Source organism: Carassius auratus, chromosome 35, assembly GCF_003368295.1.
Source record: "Carassius auratus strain Wakin chromosome 35, ASM336829v1, whole genome shotgun sequence".
Taxonomy (NCBI): domain Eukaryota; kingdom Metazoa; phylum Chordata; class Actinopteri; order Cypriniformes; family Cyprinidae; genus Carassius; species Carassius auratus.
The window spans coordinates 618753-638171 of NC_039277.1; the positions used below are offsets into that span (position 1 = coordinate 618753).

At 44.1% G+C, this 19419-nt stretch overlaps 2 protein-coding genes and 1 long non-coding RNA gene across 6 annotated transcripts in view; all 3 read right to left on the reverse strand.

Annotated features, from left to right (window-relative positions):
- On the reverse strand, positions 1-10411 carry isoc1 (isochorismatase domain containing 1). Its single transcript, XM_026219133.1, has 5 exons — positions 8775-10411; positions 6944-7063; positions 6410-6613; positions 4342-4458; positions 1-1057 (listed from the first exon to the last, which is right to left on the reverse strand). The coding sequence occupies exons 1-5, from the start codon at positions 9036-9038 to the stop codon at positions 911-913; spliced, it is 852 nt and encodes a 283-aa protein (XP_026074918.1). The 5' UTR covers positions 9039-10411; the 3' UTR covers positions 1-910.
- slc27a6 (solute carrier family 27 member 6) overlaps positions 9602-19419 on the reverse strand; it is a 27075-nt gene continuing 17257 nt past the window's right edge. The window contains exons 9-10 of the mRNA XM_026219132.1: positions 13894-14024; positions 9602-10647 (exon numbers count right to left, since the gene is read on the reverse strand). Of these exons, the coding sequence (XP_026074917.1) occupies positions 10471-10647; positions 13894-14024 (308 nt within the window). The 3' untranslated portion in view covers positions 9602-10470. The remainder of the gene's footprint in view (positions 10648-13893; positions 14025-19419) is intronic.
- On the reverse strand, positions 12764-13691 carry LOC113053967 (uncharacterized). 4 transcript variants are annotated; one of them, XR_003277339.1, is made up of 3 exons: positions 13510-13691; positions 13000-13461; positions 12764-12809 (listed from the first exon to the last, which is right to left on the reverse strand). It is a non-coding gene; the product is annotated as an uncharacterized LOC113053967 (long non-coding RNA). The 4 variants fall into 4 exon arrangements; XR_003277338.1 differs by lacking the exon at positions 12764-12809 and adding an exon at positions 12907-12951 and having other exon boundaries at positions 13006-13461; XR_003277336.1 differs by lacking the exon at positions 12764-12809 and adding an exon at positions 12911-12951 and having other exon boundaries at positions 12996-13461.

Sequence of the window (19419 nt, forward strand, 5' to 3'; positions counted from 1 at the left end):
TATTGTTTTTGGACTTTAATAGACATTTATTTGTATCAGATCAATATAGAGCAGATCCAAAAACAGGTTTGTGCTCAGCAGTGCACACAATTACTGACACACAAAAAGAAAGAAAGAAATTGTATCTGTGCTTAGTACAATCAGTGGTGACTGTTCATCAGTATGCACCGAATACAGTTTATTCTCCCTTTACACATCTACACAACAACATGGAGGCTGATTTCAACATGAATACACACTTACACACAAAAGAAACATCAATAAATCAAACTTTAAATGACAATTGAGGAAACCTCTCTGCAGTCTGAACAATACATTAAACCAAACAGTGCGTTAACATGTCCACGGTTAACACAAACATGTCACTCTCAGGGAAATATGTAGAACGGTCTGTAAATCTGATGCTCTGTGACACTAGCTCTTACAAATAATATTCTGCTTGCACTGAAGGAGCTTCTGGTAAAGGTGTTGATTTCAGTCCCTTGGCCAAGCTGTAAGCAGGAACCAGCACGTGAAGATGAGAGGTAGCTTGATGTTCATACCATACAGGTTTAAGATACAGAGCACAGAAGAACTCAAGAACAGAGCACTCTAAACTAATGCCTTACAAAGTCATGGAGGTCCCAAATATCTCAAAGAAAACATACAAACTAAAGCTTCTAATGACATCCTCAAGCTGTACTGACTCTATACACGATACATTCAGAGCGTGTGTTTGCAGTAACAAACATTTGACCTTATTTCTGGTCTGGAGAGCATGATTCAGTAATGACACATGGATCATCTGCTATATGACTGTAAGCACTTCCAGTACTAACACATGTGCTGGTGGGCATGTCAGTGGGTTTCCCGGTGAGTTTCTGTGGTGTGTGTGTGTGTGTGTGTGTGTGGTGAGGAAAGACTGGGCCGATCAGACCTTGGAGAGCAGGCCTGACTCTGGAGCGCTGGCTTTAATGATGTTCTGGATCTCTTTAAACTTTGGGTGATCTTTATCAGCCACGAGCTGCAGCAGAACGGACTCGCTGGTGGTGACGATGATTCCCACGCGCGCCAGACGCTGAGAGACAGAGAGAACACACACTAGTGTTAGCTTACTGTTAGCTTACAGAACAAATGATGCAATCATCTTTAGATGTATCTGTAGCTGTATGTGTATCTGTAGGTTGTATACAAGGCTTTACATTAACTTTTTTGCTCAGAAGCTACTGTAGCCAGTGGTTTTCCAAAATGACTGGCCACTCAGAGTTTTCCCTGACCACAATTTTGTAGTTGGAAATTTTATAAGACTTTTATAATTTTTATAAGACTGAAGATACTGCACAATATACTCATTGTCGAAATCATACTCCAGATTCAATACTGTCACATGGAATTAATGTTCTACCACAAAAGACTGCTTTTTAAGTTATCTTCCTGATGTATCCGAATTCCTTAGCATATCCAAAACCTCAGAACAACTTGATGATGTAACAGAAACTATGGACTCTCTCTTTTCTAGCACTTTAAATACAGTTGCTCCTTTACGCTTAAGAAAGGTTAAGGAAAACAGTTTGACACCATGGTATAATGAGCATACTCGCACCCTAAAGAGAGCAGCCCGAAAAATGGAGCGCAGCTGGAGGAAAACAAAACTAGAGGTATTTCGTATTGCTTGGCGGGAAAGTAGCATATCCTACCGAAAAGCATTAAAAACTGCTAGATCTGATTACTTTTCTTCTCTTTTAGAAGAAAACAAACATAACCCCAGGTATTTATTCAATACAGTGGCTAAATTAATGAAAAATAAAGCCTCAACAAGTGTTGACATTTCCCAACACCACAGCAGTAATGACTTTATGAACTACTTTACTTCTAAAATCGATACTATTAGAGATAAAATTGCAACCATTCAGCCGTCAGATACAGTATCACATCAGACAGTGCACTATAGACCCCCTGAGGAACAGTTCCACTCATTCTCTACTATAGGAGAGGAAGAATTGTATAAACTTGTAAACTTACAACATGTATGTTAGACCCTATACCATCTAAGCTCTTAAAAGAGGTGCTTCCAGAAGTCATAGGTCCTCTTCTGACTATTATTAATTCCTCATTGTCATTAGGATATGTCCCCAAAACCTTCAAACTGGCTGTTATTAAGCCTCTCATAAAAAAACCACAACTTGACCCCAAAAGAACTTGTTAATTATAGACCAATCTCGAATCTCCCTTTTCTGTCCAAGATACTAGAAAAGGTGGTATCCTCACAATTATATTCCTTCTTAGAGAAAAATGGTATATGTGAGGATTTCCAGTCAGGATTTAGACCGTATCATAGTACTGAAACTGCTCTCCTTAGAGTTACAAATGATCTGCTCTTATCATCTGATCGTGGGTGTATCTCTCTATTAGTTTTATTGGATCTTAGTGCTGCGTTTGACACAATTGACCACAACATTCTTTTGCATAGACTTGAACACTTTGTTGGCATTAATGGAAGTGCATTAGCATGGTTAATTATAGGCCCTAAAAACTCTGCTTGTAATAACCTAGAACACTGTCTAAGACTTGATGGCTGCTCTGTCAATTCTTCGTCATCAGTTAGGAACCTAGGTGTGCTATTTGATCGCAATCTTTCTTTAGAAAGCCACGTTTCTAGCATTTGTAAAACTGCAATTTTCCATCTCAAAAATATATCTAAATTACGGCTTATGCTCTCAATGTCAAATGCAGAAATGTTAATCCATGCATTTATGACTTCAAGGTTAGACTACTGTAATGCTTTATTGGGTGGTTGTTCTGCACGCTTAGTAAACAAACTACAGCTAGTCCAAAATGCAGCAGCAAGAGTTCTTACTAGAACCAGGAAGTATGACCATATTAGCCCGGTCCTGTCCACACTGCACTGGCTCCCTATCAAACATTGTATAGATTTTAAAATATTGCTTATTACTTATAAAGCCCTGAATGGTTTAGCACCTCAGTATTTGAATGAGCTCCTTTTACATTATACTCCTCTACGTCCGCTACGTTCTCAAAACTCAGGCAATTTGATAATACCTAGAATATCAAAATCAACTGCGGGCGGCAGATCCTTTTCCTATTTGGCGCCTAAACTCTGGAATAACCTACCTAACATTGTTCGGGAGGCAGACACACTCTTGCAGTTTAAATCTAGATTAAAGACCCATCTCTTTAACATGGCATATACATAAATACATAAATAAATACTAATATGCTTTTAATATCCAAATCCGTTAAAGGATTTTTAGGCTGCATTAATTAGGTAAACCGGAACCGGGAACACTTCCCATAACACCCGATTTACTTTCTACATCATTAGAAGAGTGACATCTACGCTAATATTAGTCTGTTTCTCTCTTGTTCCGAGGTCACCGTGGCCACCAGATCCAGTCTGTGTCCAGATCAGAGGGTCACTGCAGTCACCCGGATCCAGTACGTATCCAGACCAGATGGTGGATCAGCACCTAGAAAGGACCTCTACTGCCCTGAAAGAAAGCAGAGACCAGGACAACTAGAGCCCCAGATACAGATGCCCTGTAAAGACCTTGTCTCAGAGGACCACCAGGACAAGACCACAGGAAACAGATGATTCTTCTGCACAATCTGACTTTGCTGCAGTCTGGAATTGAACTACTGGTTTCATCTGGTCAGAGGAGAACTGACCCCAACTGAGCCTGGTTTCTCCCAAGGTTTTTTCTCCATTCTGTCACCGATGGAGTTTCGGTTCCTTGCCGCTGTCGCCTCTGGCTTGCTTAGTTGGGGTCACTTCCAGCATTTTCGTTGACTTGATTGCACAGATACTAAACTGAACTGAGCTGGATGAAGACATCACTGAATTAAATAGTGAATGTCTTTTTGCTTTATTTTACAATGTATTGCTGTTCAGTTGCTTTGTTACGATCTGTATTGTTAAAAGCACTATTTAAATAAAGGTGACTTGACTTGACATTATACTACATAAAACATCTAAAGAGCAGAAGCTCTGAACAAGATGCAGATTCACTCTCTGACAGCAGGTAGCGCTCATGGAGCCACTGTCAACAAAGCAGCGCTGCGCTTATAAACACTACTTTAATATGCATTATACAGAGACGAGATCAAAAGAAAACTTGTCTAAAAGTGTCTAAGCCTCTTTAAAGACAGTCAGTTCCCCTCAGAGATACATTCATATAAATTCCACCCCCAAATGTATCGCGATTCTTTTAATATCTCAAGAGATTTTGATTTGGCTCGCGTGTGCATCATTACATCCCTAGTCATTATGAACAACACAGTTATCTGATACGCTGGCCTTCAGTCTCCAGGATCAGTGCAGAATGAAGTGTGTCTCTGTCTCACCTCGAGTGCAAACATCCGGTCCATCATGCTTCTGGAGGACGTAGCATCAGCAACAATGTGCACTTCAAAGCCTCTTCCGATCAGATCCAGAGCGGTCTGCTGAATGCACACGTGCGTCTGCAAAAGACAAACACTCGCTCAGGGTTTCCTGAATGAACCTTACTCAATCTGAAGAACTTCTCTGTAAGCCCAACAGAAATCTTATTGGTTATAGTTTGTCAACATTTTCAGGTCAACAGTATTGTGTATATAACTATTAGAAATGGCCAAGTCATTAGGAATGCACTCAAAAATGGGATTAACTGTAAAATGTTAAATTCACAGAATGTGATTTATTTTTAATTAAATGAATCGTAAGCCAATCAAACATTTTTTGTATGACAGAGCTTTAGTCTTTAGTCTCCTCTTATCTCTCTGACAGACTGTTTTACATTTCACTTCAGAATTTTCGCTCAGCCACTGTCCCCCTGAAGCAAGGTGTCCCTCAGGGATCCGTTCTTGGGCCATTATTATTTATAATCTATATAATCCCTCTTGGTCAGATCCTCCGCCGTCATGGTTTTAATTATCATTTCTACATTCAATTCAATTATATACTACCTGTACATCAACTTTATCTTTCACAACTGACAAAATCTCTTCTTGTGTACATTAAATAAAAGATTGGCTTCATTCAAATTTTCTAAAACTTAACATGGACAAAACTGAGATTATTTTCACTGGACCTTCATCACTCACTAATAAAATTCCTACTAACTTCACCTGTGAGATCGCCGGCTCTCTTATCAAACCATCTAGTACTGTTAAAAATCTTGGTGTAATTTTTGATTCCTCTCTATCTTTCCACTCTCACATTAATTCCATCACTAAATTGGCATTCTTTCATCTACGTCGTATCGCTCAGCTCTGTCCCTTTATCAGTATCTCTGATGCGGAAACTGCCATGCATTTGTCACCTCTCGTCTTGATTACTGCAATGCACTTTTCATCGGCCTATCAGCTAGCTCCATTTCAGATTACAATACATTCAAAACTCTGCTGCCAGACTACTCACCCACACCAAGCGTTCTGCACATATTTCCCCAATTCTGCATGATCTTCACTGGCTTCCTGTGGCTTACCGTATTCAATTCAAAATTCTCCTTCTCGCTTTTAAGTCTCTGCATGGCCTTGCTCCCCCCTACCTCTGTAACCTGCTTCTCCCCTACACCCCTACTCGCTCTTTACGATCCGCTGATTCCAGCCTCCTCGTTGTCCCTCGGTATCGCCTTGCTTCAATGGGGGGCAGATCATTCAGTGTTGTTGCGCCCAAAATGTGGAACTCTCTCCCCCTAGCAGTTTTGTTAACACTATCTCTGAATTCAAATCCATGCTCAAAACACACCTATTTTCTGAATGTTATAGTTCTTAGTGTGTTTTTTTCTTCTGCTGGTTGCTGCCCCATCTACCCAATTCTCACTTACTGTACTTGCACTCTCATTTGCCTATTGTTGTTCTGTCTGCTCTCTTTGTCAATTGCCTTTATTGTTGTTTGTTTATTGTAACGTGTCCTTGAGCTCTGGAAAGGCGCTATATAAATAAAACTTATTATTAAGATGTGGTAACCATGTATGAATGCATTTCAACAGAGTGCTGGGCTGACATTGGTCATTCAGTGCTTCTGAAAGAAAAAAAACCTGATAATAATACTAATAGCACTGCCAATAATGATATACAATGCCCTAATATCTTAAGAGCTGCTGGGTTCATGAATATTAATCACGTTGCCTGCGTTGGCTGAAATCAGAACAGTGACAGTAATAGGTGAGCGCTAGCTAGTAAGGGCTACGACAGGAGCGCTTGAAGAGCATCTATCAGCGGTTCTGTCTATGAACAGAAACACTAGGGAAACACTGATATACGCTGCTTTCAAACCCTCCTGTGTGTTTCTGTAAATGCTGCCGTCGTCACATTTCTTTACATTTTCGTACCAACCGGCACTGTCATTGATATTTAAAGGATGATTAATTTCAAACAAACTCTCAAGAAGTGTGTTCACCCCGCGATCATCATCATCACAGGTACTGACCTCGACTCCGAAGAGCACCACACTGCGGACTCCTGGGATCTCAGCCAGTGCCGCCTCCACCTCCGGAAGCACCATGGAGAACTTGGTTTTGGGAAAAACTAATTTGGCCCCAGTCAGATCCATTTCCTGCACTGTGCTGCCCAGACCTTTAGGATACTGCTCGGACACCACCACAGGGATCCCCAGAATACGAGCCCCCTGCAGCTGTGCCCACACACACACACAGACACACACACACACACACACACACAGTACTGTACTGAAGGCAGAGCCAGACAGCTGCTATGCATCTCTACGCTGATAACACAAGTCCATCACATTAGATCTGCAGGATGTGTTTTTAGAGGTTTGCTCATCTGCTATACATCTAGAGGACATTTCCTGTCAGATGCCAAATAGCTGTTTAGAAGATGTCTTTAAGATGTTTCTGATTATCAGATGTTTGAAGCAGTGTTTAACAGACCTCCTGCAGACGTGTGTGTGTTATCTGTGTATGACGCAGCACATCAGGAATAGCATCCACACTGATATTACCAGCCTCTGGCCCACACTGATGATGTCCCCGAAGTACTTGATGGCAGGTCTGAAGCGCTCCTGCATGTCACAGCAGAAGAAGACGGTGCTGGCGGGCGAGAGGTTCCCCAGTGTGGTGATCTGAGGGGAACACAGACAGCACAGAGTGATAGAAACACTTCACGAGAGCACGGAGATCAGGAACACATGAATCACGCTGTGTGGAAGTGGTGAGAGAGGAAGGGTAAGAGCTTGAGGTCACATGTTTCATGATTTAGAGCCGTGTCACCATGATTTCATCATTTTTATTGGCTGGTCAGTAAACACACTGTGAGATGATCATGCTGAATTAAAAATGATCGAAGGCTATCTTTGATCCTCTCTTACTGTACGACACAGGAGCCACGGCTGTTTCAGGAAGCCAAGGTTCATCTGTGACGGCCAAGGACCACGCAGTAGATGTTGAAGATGATCATCACGTGACAGGGCTCTGGGATCGCTCTTATATCTCTGAAGTCTGGCTCACTCTACAGGATTGTGCTGTCGTGGACATGTTTCCAGAGTCTGTGACGAAACCTCTGTATCGCGACGCAATCAGTGCAGTGTGTTTGCCAAGCCTCGTTCAGTGTGAGCAGGTGAGCCAGTGTCCAGCAGCTAGCAGCCGCTACGCTAACATCTGTGTTCTGTGGGCGGAGCCTATCTGGTGCTAGAACATTACAGATTTAACCTAGCAGTCTATGGAAGCTGTGGAATAAAATAATAATAAACAGGTAATATTTTTTTTTTATATTTAAACATTCTGTTTTTTACTCTTTTTCTCGCAATTCAAAGTTATGTAACTTATGTAAAATGTTATAGGTGTAAAAAGTATTTCATACTGTAGCTGTAGTACTAATAAAATATGTCCTCTATGTGAATATTATGTAGAGCTATTGTTTAAAACAGTGGTTCAACCTTTTTCATGATGTTATTATGTTATGACATTTTTACATATATTAACAATACTATTATTATTATTTATTTTAATAGTTATTGGCAGACCACCTGCAATACCACCACGACCCACAGGTTGAAAACCACTGGTTTAAAACTAATTTATGCTTAATAAGTTGTAATCAGTGAAGGTTTCATCCATAGTTTGTCCATTTAAACGTCTTCATTCAGCTTCAAATGGTGTCTTTGATGACAGTATCAAATAACAATGATTTGCATTCCCATTCTGACATCCAAAAACACTTTTCTCTTATTCCACGGACAATGTTTTTCTGCCAAGTGAGGTAACTGTGACATCTACTCCAAACTGATCTATAATAATAATAATAATAATAATAATAATAATAATAGTAATATCTTGTAGTGTGTGCTAAGATCTGAGTGCAGATGATTTGTGACGTGTGCTGCAGTCAGATTCAGAATCATAATAACTCCAGACTGACCTAATCTAATTTAGCTTTAATTACATCTTCATTTAGAAAACACACATATTTCTCATTACTGTACTGCAACAACAACAAAGCCATACATTTGTGTAGTTTAATCAAATAATCTAATCAAATCTTTGTATGATATAATTTTCATGAACGTGATTCTCTAAGAATTAAATCATCAGGAATAAAAGGTAGTCATACAATATCTACAACGAGCTGTGAATGAAAGTGAAACATCTTCAGTATGTGTTTGAGAATGTAAACATTGTATGAGTGAAACAACGCGGATATAAACATGAACTTCAACAAATCTCAGACTGCAAGAGAAAAGCATCACATCGCCTGTGTCCCGGAAGAGATCTTCCTCTCGCGTTACTGCTCAACATATAAACACACACACACACACACACACACACGGATCTTACATGCATCTGCAGGGGCACGAGTCTCAGTCGACATCTCTCGGTGACCGTGAAGCCCTTCGCTAGATCTACGTACTGACCCCATTCCTCCGAGAAACACTGGAGCACCAGCTTACGGTGGACGTCGATCTGATGGCCGTAGATGGACAGGAACTTCTGGATCAGTACTTCAGAGCCAGAGCCCAGGGGCACGGACGAGGGCCGAGAGAGCTCCGAGAAGCAGAACAAGACCGGGACGAGGTTACTGCTGCTGTGTGCGTCCGCCATGATGCTCCGCGAATCACTGAGGAACGACTCACCACGACTCGTTCACGAGAATCGGTTCAGTGTCCGCCATGATGCTCCGCGAATCACTGAGGAACGACTCACCACGACTCGTTCACGAGAATCGGTTCAGTGTCCGCCATGATGCTCCGCGAATCACTGAGGAACGACTCACCACGACTCGTTCACGAGAATCGGTTCAGTGTCCGCCATGATGCTCCGCGAATCACTGAGGAACGACTCACTACGACTCGTTCACGAGAATCGGTTCGGTGTCTCGAAGTTCTTCTCAGACTTGTTTGGACCGATTTTTGTTGGAGATTAAATGAACAATCTACATTAACTGGACAGTCCTTTTTATTTTAATTCTTGATTAAAATTAACCTCAGAGCCACAGTTGTGCTGATGTTCAGCAATTCCGTTCACAAGTTTTTTGGTTTTATTCAAAAGTTAGGCTTGAACCTTTATTTTTAAAGACAAATTTAGAGTTAAACCATTAGTTAGAGACTGATGATTGTTAATGATTGTGAGGCTATAAATGAAAATGAATCACATGATTAAATGTGTACATTATTATCAATTTTATTATGAAGATCTATCAAACAGAGAGTCGTTGTTAGTTACAGACACCGAGGTTATGATGTGTTTTATCCTCAGGACCTGAAGAAAGCGTCACACGTCTGTCCGTCCAGGATATTACATGCTTCACTCCATACAAACATCGTGAAAACAAACCTCTCGTTTATTATTACATCATTAGGTACATAATAATAATAATAATAAAAACTAATCATTTTTCACTTGCTTAAATGAAAAAGTGAAGTTTTAAATTCACAGTGAATCTCAATAGTGCTAAAAAAATAAATAATCAACCAAAGGTCAAAGTAAGCAAGCCTTCACTTTCTATGATTTTCAGAACTAAAGCAAAAGATGCAGTTTGAGTCACAGTCAGACGCCAGATAATCAAAGTGCACGTGTGTGTGTGTGTATTACACCATTCTAACGAGACCGAGGGTTTAAGACACAGATTGAAATCGTTCAGATCCACACAAACACTCAGGTGTGATGTCTGAACAGAGACTGGCTCCATCCATCAGCAGAAGATCTTCCATGATCACCAGTCTGGATTGGTCTGAATGTGCTTCCTCAGTTTACTCATTGAGTTGTGTTACAGGAAGTTAAAGCAGGGGCACCGGAGCAACAAGAGTTTAAAACAGAGCAGATGTGTCTGTACAGACGGTTTCCTTCACCCTCATAAATCCCTCTCCAGCAGATCACATTCCCCTCTCTCGTGTGCACTAACTCTGGATTCACTAAAGGACATGGTCTGCAGCTCTGAAAGACGTACCTGATCAATAATTCACAGCTGACTCTGATCAAATATACAGCGTGTCCTTCAGTGTGTGACAGCTACATCACTTCTCTAAGTTCTGGACTAGACCTTCTGGTGACCGCTCACGATGAGGTCATACATGGAGCTGGTCAGGGGAACGTAGCTCTTCTGGGTGTAGTCCAGGAAGAAGAGCGGCTCTCTGATGCTGCAGGGATCGAACCCGCTCTCCACCAGAGCAAACTTCTGCTGCTTGAAGGTGCTGGTCATCTCCAGAGCCTCCTGCACACACACACACACACACACACACACACACACACACGATGAGCCTCGTCTGTGAGACCCAGTCAGACGTCCAGAGCGCGGTCTACACAAGCACAGCTCACAGACTCACTCTCTCTCTCTCTCTCTCTCACACACACACACACACACACACACACACACACACACACACCTGCAGTCTGATGAAGAGCGGTCGAGCGTATGGTGGCAGCTCACACACACACACACACACACACACCTGCAGTCTGATTAAGAGCGGTCGAGCGTATGGTGGCAGCTCACACACACACACACACACACACACACACACACACACACACCTGCAGTCTGATGAAGAGCGGTCGAGCGTATGGTGGCAGCTCACACACACACACACACACACCTGCAGTCTGATGAAGAGCGGTCGAGCGTATGGTGGCAGCTCACACACACACACACACACACACACACCTGCAGTCTGATGAAGAGCGGTCGAGCGTATGGTGGCAGCTCACACACACACACACACACACACACACACACACACACCTGCAGTCTGATGAAGAGCGGTCGAGCGTATGGTGGCAGCTCACACACACACACACACACACACACACCTGCAGTCTGATGAAGAGCGGTCGAGCGTATGATGGCAGCTCACACACACACACACACACACACACACACCTGCAGTCTGATGAAGAGCGGTCGAGCGTATGGTGGCAGCTCACACACACACACACACACACACACACCTGCAGTCTGATGAAGAGCGGTCGAGCGTATGATGGCAGCTCACACACACACACACACACACACACACACCTGCAGTCTGATGAAGAGCGGTCGAGCGTATGGTGGCAGCTCACACACACACACACACACACACACACACACACACCTGCAGTCTGATGAAGAGCGGTCGAGCGTATGGTGGCAGCTCACACACACACACACACACACACACACACCTGCAGTCTGATGAAGAGCGGTCGAGCGTATGGTGGCAGCTCACACACACACACACACACACACACACACACACACCTGCAGTCTGATGAAGAGCGGTCGAGCGTATGATGGCAGCTCACACACACACACACACCTGCAGTCTGATGAAGAGCGGTCGAGCGTATGGTGGCAGCTCACACACACACACACACACACACACCTGCAGTCTGATGAAGAGCGGTCGAGCGTATGGTGGCAGCTCACACACACACACACACACACACACCTGCAGTCTGATTAAGAGCGGTCGAGCGTATGGTGGCAGCTCACACACACACACACACACACACACACACACACACACACACCTGCAGTCTGATGAAGAGCGGTCGAGCGTATGGTGGCAGCTCACACACACACACACACACACACACACACCTGCAGTCTGATGAAGAGCGGTCGAGCGTATGGTGGCAGCTCACACACACACACACACACACACACACACACACCTGCAGTCTGATGAAGAGCGGTCGAGCGTATGATGGCAGCTCACACACACACACACACACACACACACACACACACACCTGCAGTCTGATGAAGAGCGGTCGAGCGTATGATGGCAGCTCACACACACACACACACACCTGCAGTCTGATGAAGAGCGGTCGAGCGTATGATGGCAGCTCACACACACACACACACACACACACACACACACCTGCAGTCTGATGAAGAGCGGTCGAGCGTATGGTGGCAGCTCACACACACACACACACACCTGCAGTCTGATGAAGAGCGGTCGAGCGTATGGTGGCAGCTCACACACACACACACACACACACACCTGCAGTCTGATGAAGAGCGGTCGAGCGTATGGTGGCAGCTCACACACACACACACACACACACCTGCAGTCTGATGAAGAGCGGTCGAGCGTATGGTGGCAGCTCACACACACACACACACACACACACACCTGCAGTCTGATGAAGAGCGGTCGAGCGTATGGTGGCAGCTCACACACACACACACACACACACACACCTGCAGTCTGATGAAGAGCGGTCGAGCGTATGGTGGCAGTTCACACACACACACACACACACACCTGCAGTCTGATGAAGAGCGGTCGAGCGTATGGTGGCAGCTCACACACACACACACACACACACCTGCAGTCTGATGAAGAGCGGTCGAGCGTATGGTGGCAGCTCACACACACACACCTGCAGTCTGATGAAGAGCGGTCGAGCATATGATGGCAGCTCACACACACACACACACACACACACACACACACACCTGCAGTCTGATGAAGAGCGCTCGAGCGTATGATGGCAGCTCACACACACACACACACACACACACCTGCAGTCTGATGAAGAGCGCTCGAGCGTATGATGGCAGCTCACACACACACACACACACACACCTGCAGTCTGATGAAGAGCGGTCGAGCGTATGGTGGCAGCTCACACACACACACACACCTGCAGTCTGATGAAGAGCGGTCGAGCGTATGGTGGCAGCTCACACACACACACACACACACACACCTGCAGTCTGATGAAGAGCGGTCGAGCGTATGGTGGCAGCTCACACACACACACACACACACACACACACCTGCAGTCTGATGAAGAGCGGTCGAGCGTATGGTGGCAGCTCACACACACACACACACCTGCAGTCTGATGAAGAGCGGTCGAGCGTATGGTGGCAGCTCACACACACACACACACACACCTGCAGTCTGATGAAGAGCGGTCGAGCGTATGGTGGCAGCTCACACACACACACACACACACACACACACACACCTGCAGTCTGATGAAGAGCGGTCGAGCGTATGGTGGCAGCTCACACACACACACACACCTGCAGTCTGATGAAGAGCGGTCGAGCGTATGGTGGCAGCTCACACACACACACACACACACACACCTGCAGTCTGATGAAGAGCGGTCGAGCGTATGGTGGCAGCTCACACACACACACACACACACCTGCAGTCTGATGAAGAGCGGTCGAGCGTATGGTGGCAGCTCACACACACACACACACACACACACACCTGCAGTCTGATGAAGAGCGGTCGAGCGTATGGTGGCAGCTCACACACACACACACACACACACACCTGCAGTCTGATGAAGAGCGGTCGAGCGTATGGTGGCAGCTCACACACACACACACACACACACACACACCTGCAGTCTGATGAAGAGCGGTCGAGCGTATGGTGGCAGCTCACACACACACACACACACACACACACACACACACACACACACACACACACACACACACCTGCAGTCTGATGAAGAGCGGTCGAGCGTATGGTGGCAGTTCTCGGAGGACGTGGCTGAACAGTTTCCTCCCATCAAAGCTGCACTCAGGCCTCACAATCACTGCAGCCATTCCGGCTCGGCCCTCATTTCCTGTCACAGAAACACACATGCTTTTTAACTTCCTGTTTACCATCTCATCAGCCAATCACAAATTCATTTAAATTATTAACATTCATTTGAAGTACAAAATTAAACAAAATCACAAGGCACTTTAATTACAGATGTAGTTTTAGTTAATATGTACACTTTGATGAGAATTCCTCTAACTGGAGAAGACTGGGAAGGTTTATTATCCATGAGCTCTATCACACACACGGCGATGCAGTGCCAGACGCAACACAAGTGTTTTCTGCTCGTTTCAGCCCAGCACACTCATCATCTTCACATCCCGCACCTGTTCTTGCATTTAAGGGTGTGCTGGTCTGAAAGCAGGTGTGAACAACACACACACACTCTGCTTATCACACAAACATGCCAAACATTAGGAATGAAAGGGTTACAGTGTTAGCGCAGTGGGTAAGACACATGCCTCTGGTGTGAGAGACCCGGGGTCGAATCCACTGACACCAATGTGTCCCTGAGCAAGACACTTAACCCCTTGTTGCTCCAGAGGCGTGTGACCTCTGACATATACAACAAGTGTAAGTCACTTTGGATAGAAGCGTCAGCTAAATGAATACATGTAAGTGTAGAAGATATTACTGTGCTTTAACCTCTGTTTCCTCTCTAGAGAAGCGTTCTGGTTTTATAGGGGATGAGACTCTCAGAACACAGACTAGGAAAAGACCACCCCACGACTCATTTAGAGAACAGGGAGACCCCTTCAGGACCACGCATCTGATGCACTGACCATGTGCACAGGCTTGACCAAATGATAACATGCCTGTACATTGTTATTCTGTTATTCTGTAAGAAACAATGATGATGTGATACCACTCATGTACATTTTATTGCTGATTTAAAATATGTTCCTGAAATATAAGTTTGGCAAACTGTTTTAGATTTTGGTATTTCTCAATTAGACAGGATCTGTACTTGCACGACTGAAAGACAATGTGTTCCCAAGATCGCTGCCTGGTGAACGGTCATGGTGACGAGATGCATAGCAGATTGTCATCACTCAATGGCTGGATGTCTAAGTGGTGCCCACAGAATAACATGGGTTTCATAGACAATTGGACGAGCTTTTGGGGCAGACCTGACCTGTTTAAAAGAGATGGTCTTCATCCCTCCTGGGGTGGCGCCACTCTTCTGTCTAGAAATATGGCAAATAGTCTTAGTGTTTATACTTGACTAACTGGGGCCCAGGTCAGGAAGCAGACAGACTGGCTAAACCGACCGTCTGCTAGCTGCCTCCCGTCACAGAGGTCAGTTAATTCTCAGCACATAGAGACTCTTTCACCTAGATATCACACTATAGAGACTGTGTCTGTTCCACGAACTAGAAAATACAAAAAACGTCCAAACCAAGTTAAGGTTAACAATTTAATTGAGGTTCAACAAATAAAAAACAAATGCAATATGGATAAACAAATGATAAAGATTGGCTTATTGAATATCAGATCCCTTTCTACGAAAACACTTTTTGTGAATAATATGATAACTGATCATAATATAGATGTGCTCTGTTTGACAGAAACTTGGCTTTATTTAATTTATTTAATAATGTATCTAATTACATTATTTTAAATGAGTCCACCCCCCAAGATTACTGTTATAAACATGAGCCGCGTCTAAAAGGCAAAGGGGGAGGAGTTGCTTCAATTTATAACAACATTTTCAGGATTTCTCAGAGGACAGGCTTCAAGTATAACTCGTTTGAAGTAATGGTGCTACATATAACATTATCCAGAGAAACCAATGTTAATGATAAATCCCCTGTTATGTTTGTACTGGCTACTGTATACAGGCCACCAGGGCACCATACAGACTTTATTAAAGAGTTTGCTGATTTTACATCCGAGTTAGTTCTGGCTGCAGATAAAGTTTTAATAGTTGGTGATTTTAATATCCATGTCGATAATGAAAAAGATGCATTGGGATCAGCATTTATAGACATTCTGAACTCTATTGGTGTTAGACAACACGTTTCAGGACCTACTCATTGTCGAAATCATACTCTAGATTTAATACTGTCACATGGAATTGATGTTGATAGTGTTGAAATTATTCAGCCAAGTGATGATATCTCAGATCATTATTTAGTGCTGTGTAAACTTCATATAGCCAAAATTGTAAATTCTACTTCTTGTTACAAGTATCAAAGAACCATCACTTCTACCACAAAAGACTGCTTTTTTAAGTTATCTTCCTGATGTATCTGAATTCCTTAGCATATCCAAAACCTCAGAACAACTTGATGATGTAACAGAAACTATGGACTCTCTCTTTTCTAGCACTTTAAATACAGTTGCTCCTTTACACTTAAGAAAGGTTAAGGAAAACAGTTTGACACCATGGTATAATGAGCATACTCGCACCCTAAAGAGAGCAGCCCGAAAAATGGAGCGCAGCTGGAGGAAAACAAAACTAGAGGCATTTCGTATTGCTTGGTGGGAAAGTAACCTATCCTACAGGAAAGAATTAAAAACTGCTAGATCTGATTATTTTTCTTCTCTTTTAGAAGAAAACAAACGTAACCCCAGGTATTTATTCAATACAGTGGCTAAATTAATGAAAAATAAAGCCTCAACAAGTGTTGACATTTCCCAACACCACAACAGTAATGACTTTATGAACTATTTTACTTCTAAAATCGATACTATTAGAGATAAAATTGCAACCATTCAGCCGTCAGCTACAGTATCACATCAGACAGTGCACTATAGACCCCTGAGGAACAGTTCCACTCATTCTCTACTATAGGAGAGGAAGAATTGTATAAACTTGTTAAATCATCTAAACCAACAACATGTATGTTAGACCCTATACCATCTAAGCTCCTAAAAGAGGTGCTTCCAGAAGTCATAGGTCCTCTTCTGACTATTATTAATTCCTCATTGTCATTAGGACATGTCCCCAAAACCTTCAAACTGGCTGTTATTAAGCCTCTCATAAAAAAACCACAACTTGACCCCAAAGAACTAGTTAATTATAGACCAATCTCAAATCTCCCTTTTCTGTCCAAGATACTAGAAAAGGTGGTATCCTCACAATTATATTCCTTCTTAGAGAAAAATGGTATATGTGAGGATTTCCAGTCAGGATTTAGACCGTATCATAGTACTGAGACTGCTCTCCTTAGAGTTACAAATGATCTGCTCTTATCATCTGATCGTGGGTGTATCTCTCTATTAGTTTTATTGGATCTTAGTGCTGCGTTTGACACAATTGACCACAACATTCTTTTGCATAGACTTGAACACTTTGTTGGCATCAGTGGAAGTGCATTAGCATGGTTTTAATCGTACTTATATGACCGCCATCAGTTTGTAGCAGTGAATGAAGATGTATCATATCGATCACAAGTGCAGTATGGAGTACCTCAAGGCTCAGTACTAGGGCAGCTACTCTTCACGCTTTATATGTTACCCTTGGGAGATATCATCAGGAAACATGGTGTTAGCTTTCACTGTTATGCTGATGATACGCAGCTCTATATTTCCTCGCAGCCCGGTGAAACACACCAATTTGAAAAACTAATGGAATGCATAGTCGATATAAAAAATTGGATGACGAGTAATTTCTTACTGCTAAATTCAGAAAAAACAGAGGTGTTAATCATAGGGCCTAAAAACTCTGCTTGTAATAACCTAGAACACTGTCTAAGACTTGATGGCTGCTCTGTCAATTCTTCGTCATCAGTTAGGAACCTAGGTGTGCTACTTGATCGCAATCTTTCCTTAGAAAGCCACATTTCTAGCATTTGTAAAACTGCATTTTTCCATCTCAAAAATATATCTAAATTACGGCCTATGCTCTCAATGTCAAATGCAGAAATGTTAATCCATGCATTTATGACCTCAAGGTTAGATTATTGTAATGCTTTATTGGGTGGATGTTCTGCACGCTTAGTAAACAAACTACAGCTAGTCCAAAATGCAGCAGCAAGAGTTCTTACTAAAACCAGGAAATATGACCATATTAGCCCAGTCCTGTCCACACTGCACTGCTCCCTATCAAACATCGTATAGATTTTAAAATATTGCTTATTACTTATAAAGCCCTGAATGGTTTAGCACCTCAGTATTTGAATGAGCTCCTTTTACATTATACTCCTCTACCTCCGCTACGTTCTCAAAACTCAGGCAATTTGATAATACCTAGAATATCAAAATCAACTGCGGGCGGCAGATCCTTTTCCTATTTGGCGCCTAAACTCTGAAATAACCAACCTAACATTGTTCGGGAGGCAGACACACTCTTGCAGTTTAAATCTAGATTAAAGACCCATCTCTTTAACCTGGCATACACATAACATACTTGTGGCAGGGGGGGCGTGGTTTAGCGAAGTCTGCAGCGGGAGAGAGAATCAGGAGACGAGCGGTAAGTGAGTGGTTTGGGCAAAAATTATCATCACCTGTTTCTCGTTCTAGTAATTGGCGTGGAGAGAGTATAAAACGCCAGGAGAAACGGATGCAAGCGAGAGAGAGACGGACTGCTGACCCGAACCGGAGACGGAAAACCGGAAGGAGTAAACCGGAAGTTTGACAGAGCGTGTCAGAATAAGAGTCACCGTTTGGGTGTTTGTGATTTTCTTTGTTCTTTGTTTAGTTTTGGTTAAATAAATACGTCAGCAGTCCAGCCGACCCCTTTGTCCTCTTCCTTGCCACACGAACTTACTACACTGGTGCCGAAACCCGGGAAGGAAGAAGGACCGCCGCCGCCATGCAAAGCCCGTCCTCCACGCCGCTTGCGGATATCATCGCTTCCCTCGCGGTCCTGCACCAAGAACAACATCAGGCCCTGCTGGACCTGAGGACCGATCAGGAGAGACGATTCCAGGCCATCGTTCAGGCCCAGCAGGAGGACCGCGAGAGGTTCCGGAGCTGGATGGATCGGGAGGTTCGCGCCGAGGCCGCCGGGCCGCCCGCTGCCCCCATGCACCTGCCGCTTCACAAGATGGGGGCCCAGGACGATCCGGAGGCCTTCCTGGAGCTCTTCGAAAAGTCGGCGGAGGCCTGCGGGTGGCCCCGCGAGCAGTGGCCGGTACGCCTAATACCCCTGCTCTCCGGTGAGGCCCAGGTGGCCGCGCAACAACTTCCGGTGGCGAACCTCCTGGTCTTCGACGACCTCAAGAGGGCCATTATCCAGCGGGTCGGCCGGTCGCCAGAGCAACATCGCCCATGGCCACTTCGTGAGCCCAAGGGCCCCGCCCAGGGTGGCAGGGATTGTGCATGCTGGGGGGGACAGTGCTTCCGTTTCTCCACTCTCTCCGCGCCAATTCTCCAATCCACTCCCTGCCACTGGGGCGGCGGGTAGGTCTGGGCTGGCCTGTTGGCGTTGCGGGGACCCGGAGCATTTCGTGGACAGGTGTCCAGCGATG

What these genes read in the sequence shown, in the direction of transcription:
- isoc1 (XM_026219133.1), bottom strand. Translation starts at nt 9,038, where the DNA reads ATGGCGGACGCACACAGCAGCAGTAACCTCGTCCCGGTCTTGTTCTGC. An exon ending in TCGTGCCCCTGCAGATGCAT is followed by an intron (nt 7,064 to 8,774) that starts GTAAGATCCGTG and finishes TGTTCCCCTCAG; the next exon opens with ATCACCACACTGGGGAACCT. An exon ending in TCAGTGTGGGCCAGAGGCTG is followed by an intron (nt 6,614 to 6,943) that starts GTAATATCAGTG and finishes GTGTGGGCACAG; the next exon opens with CTGCAGGGGGCTCGTATTCT.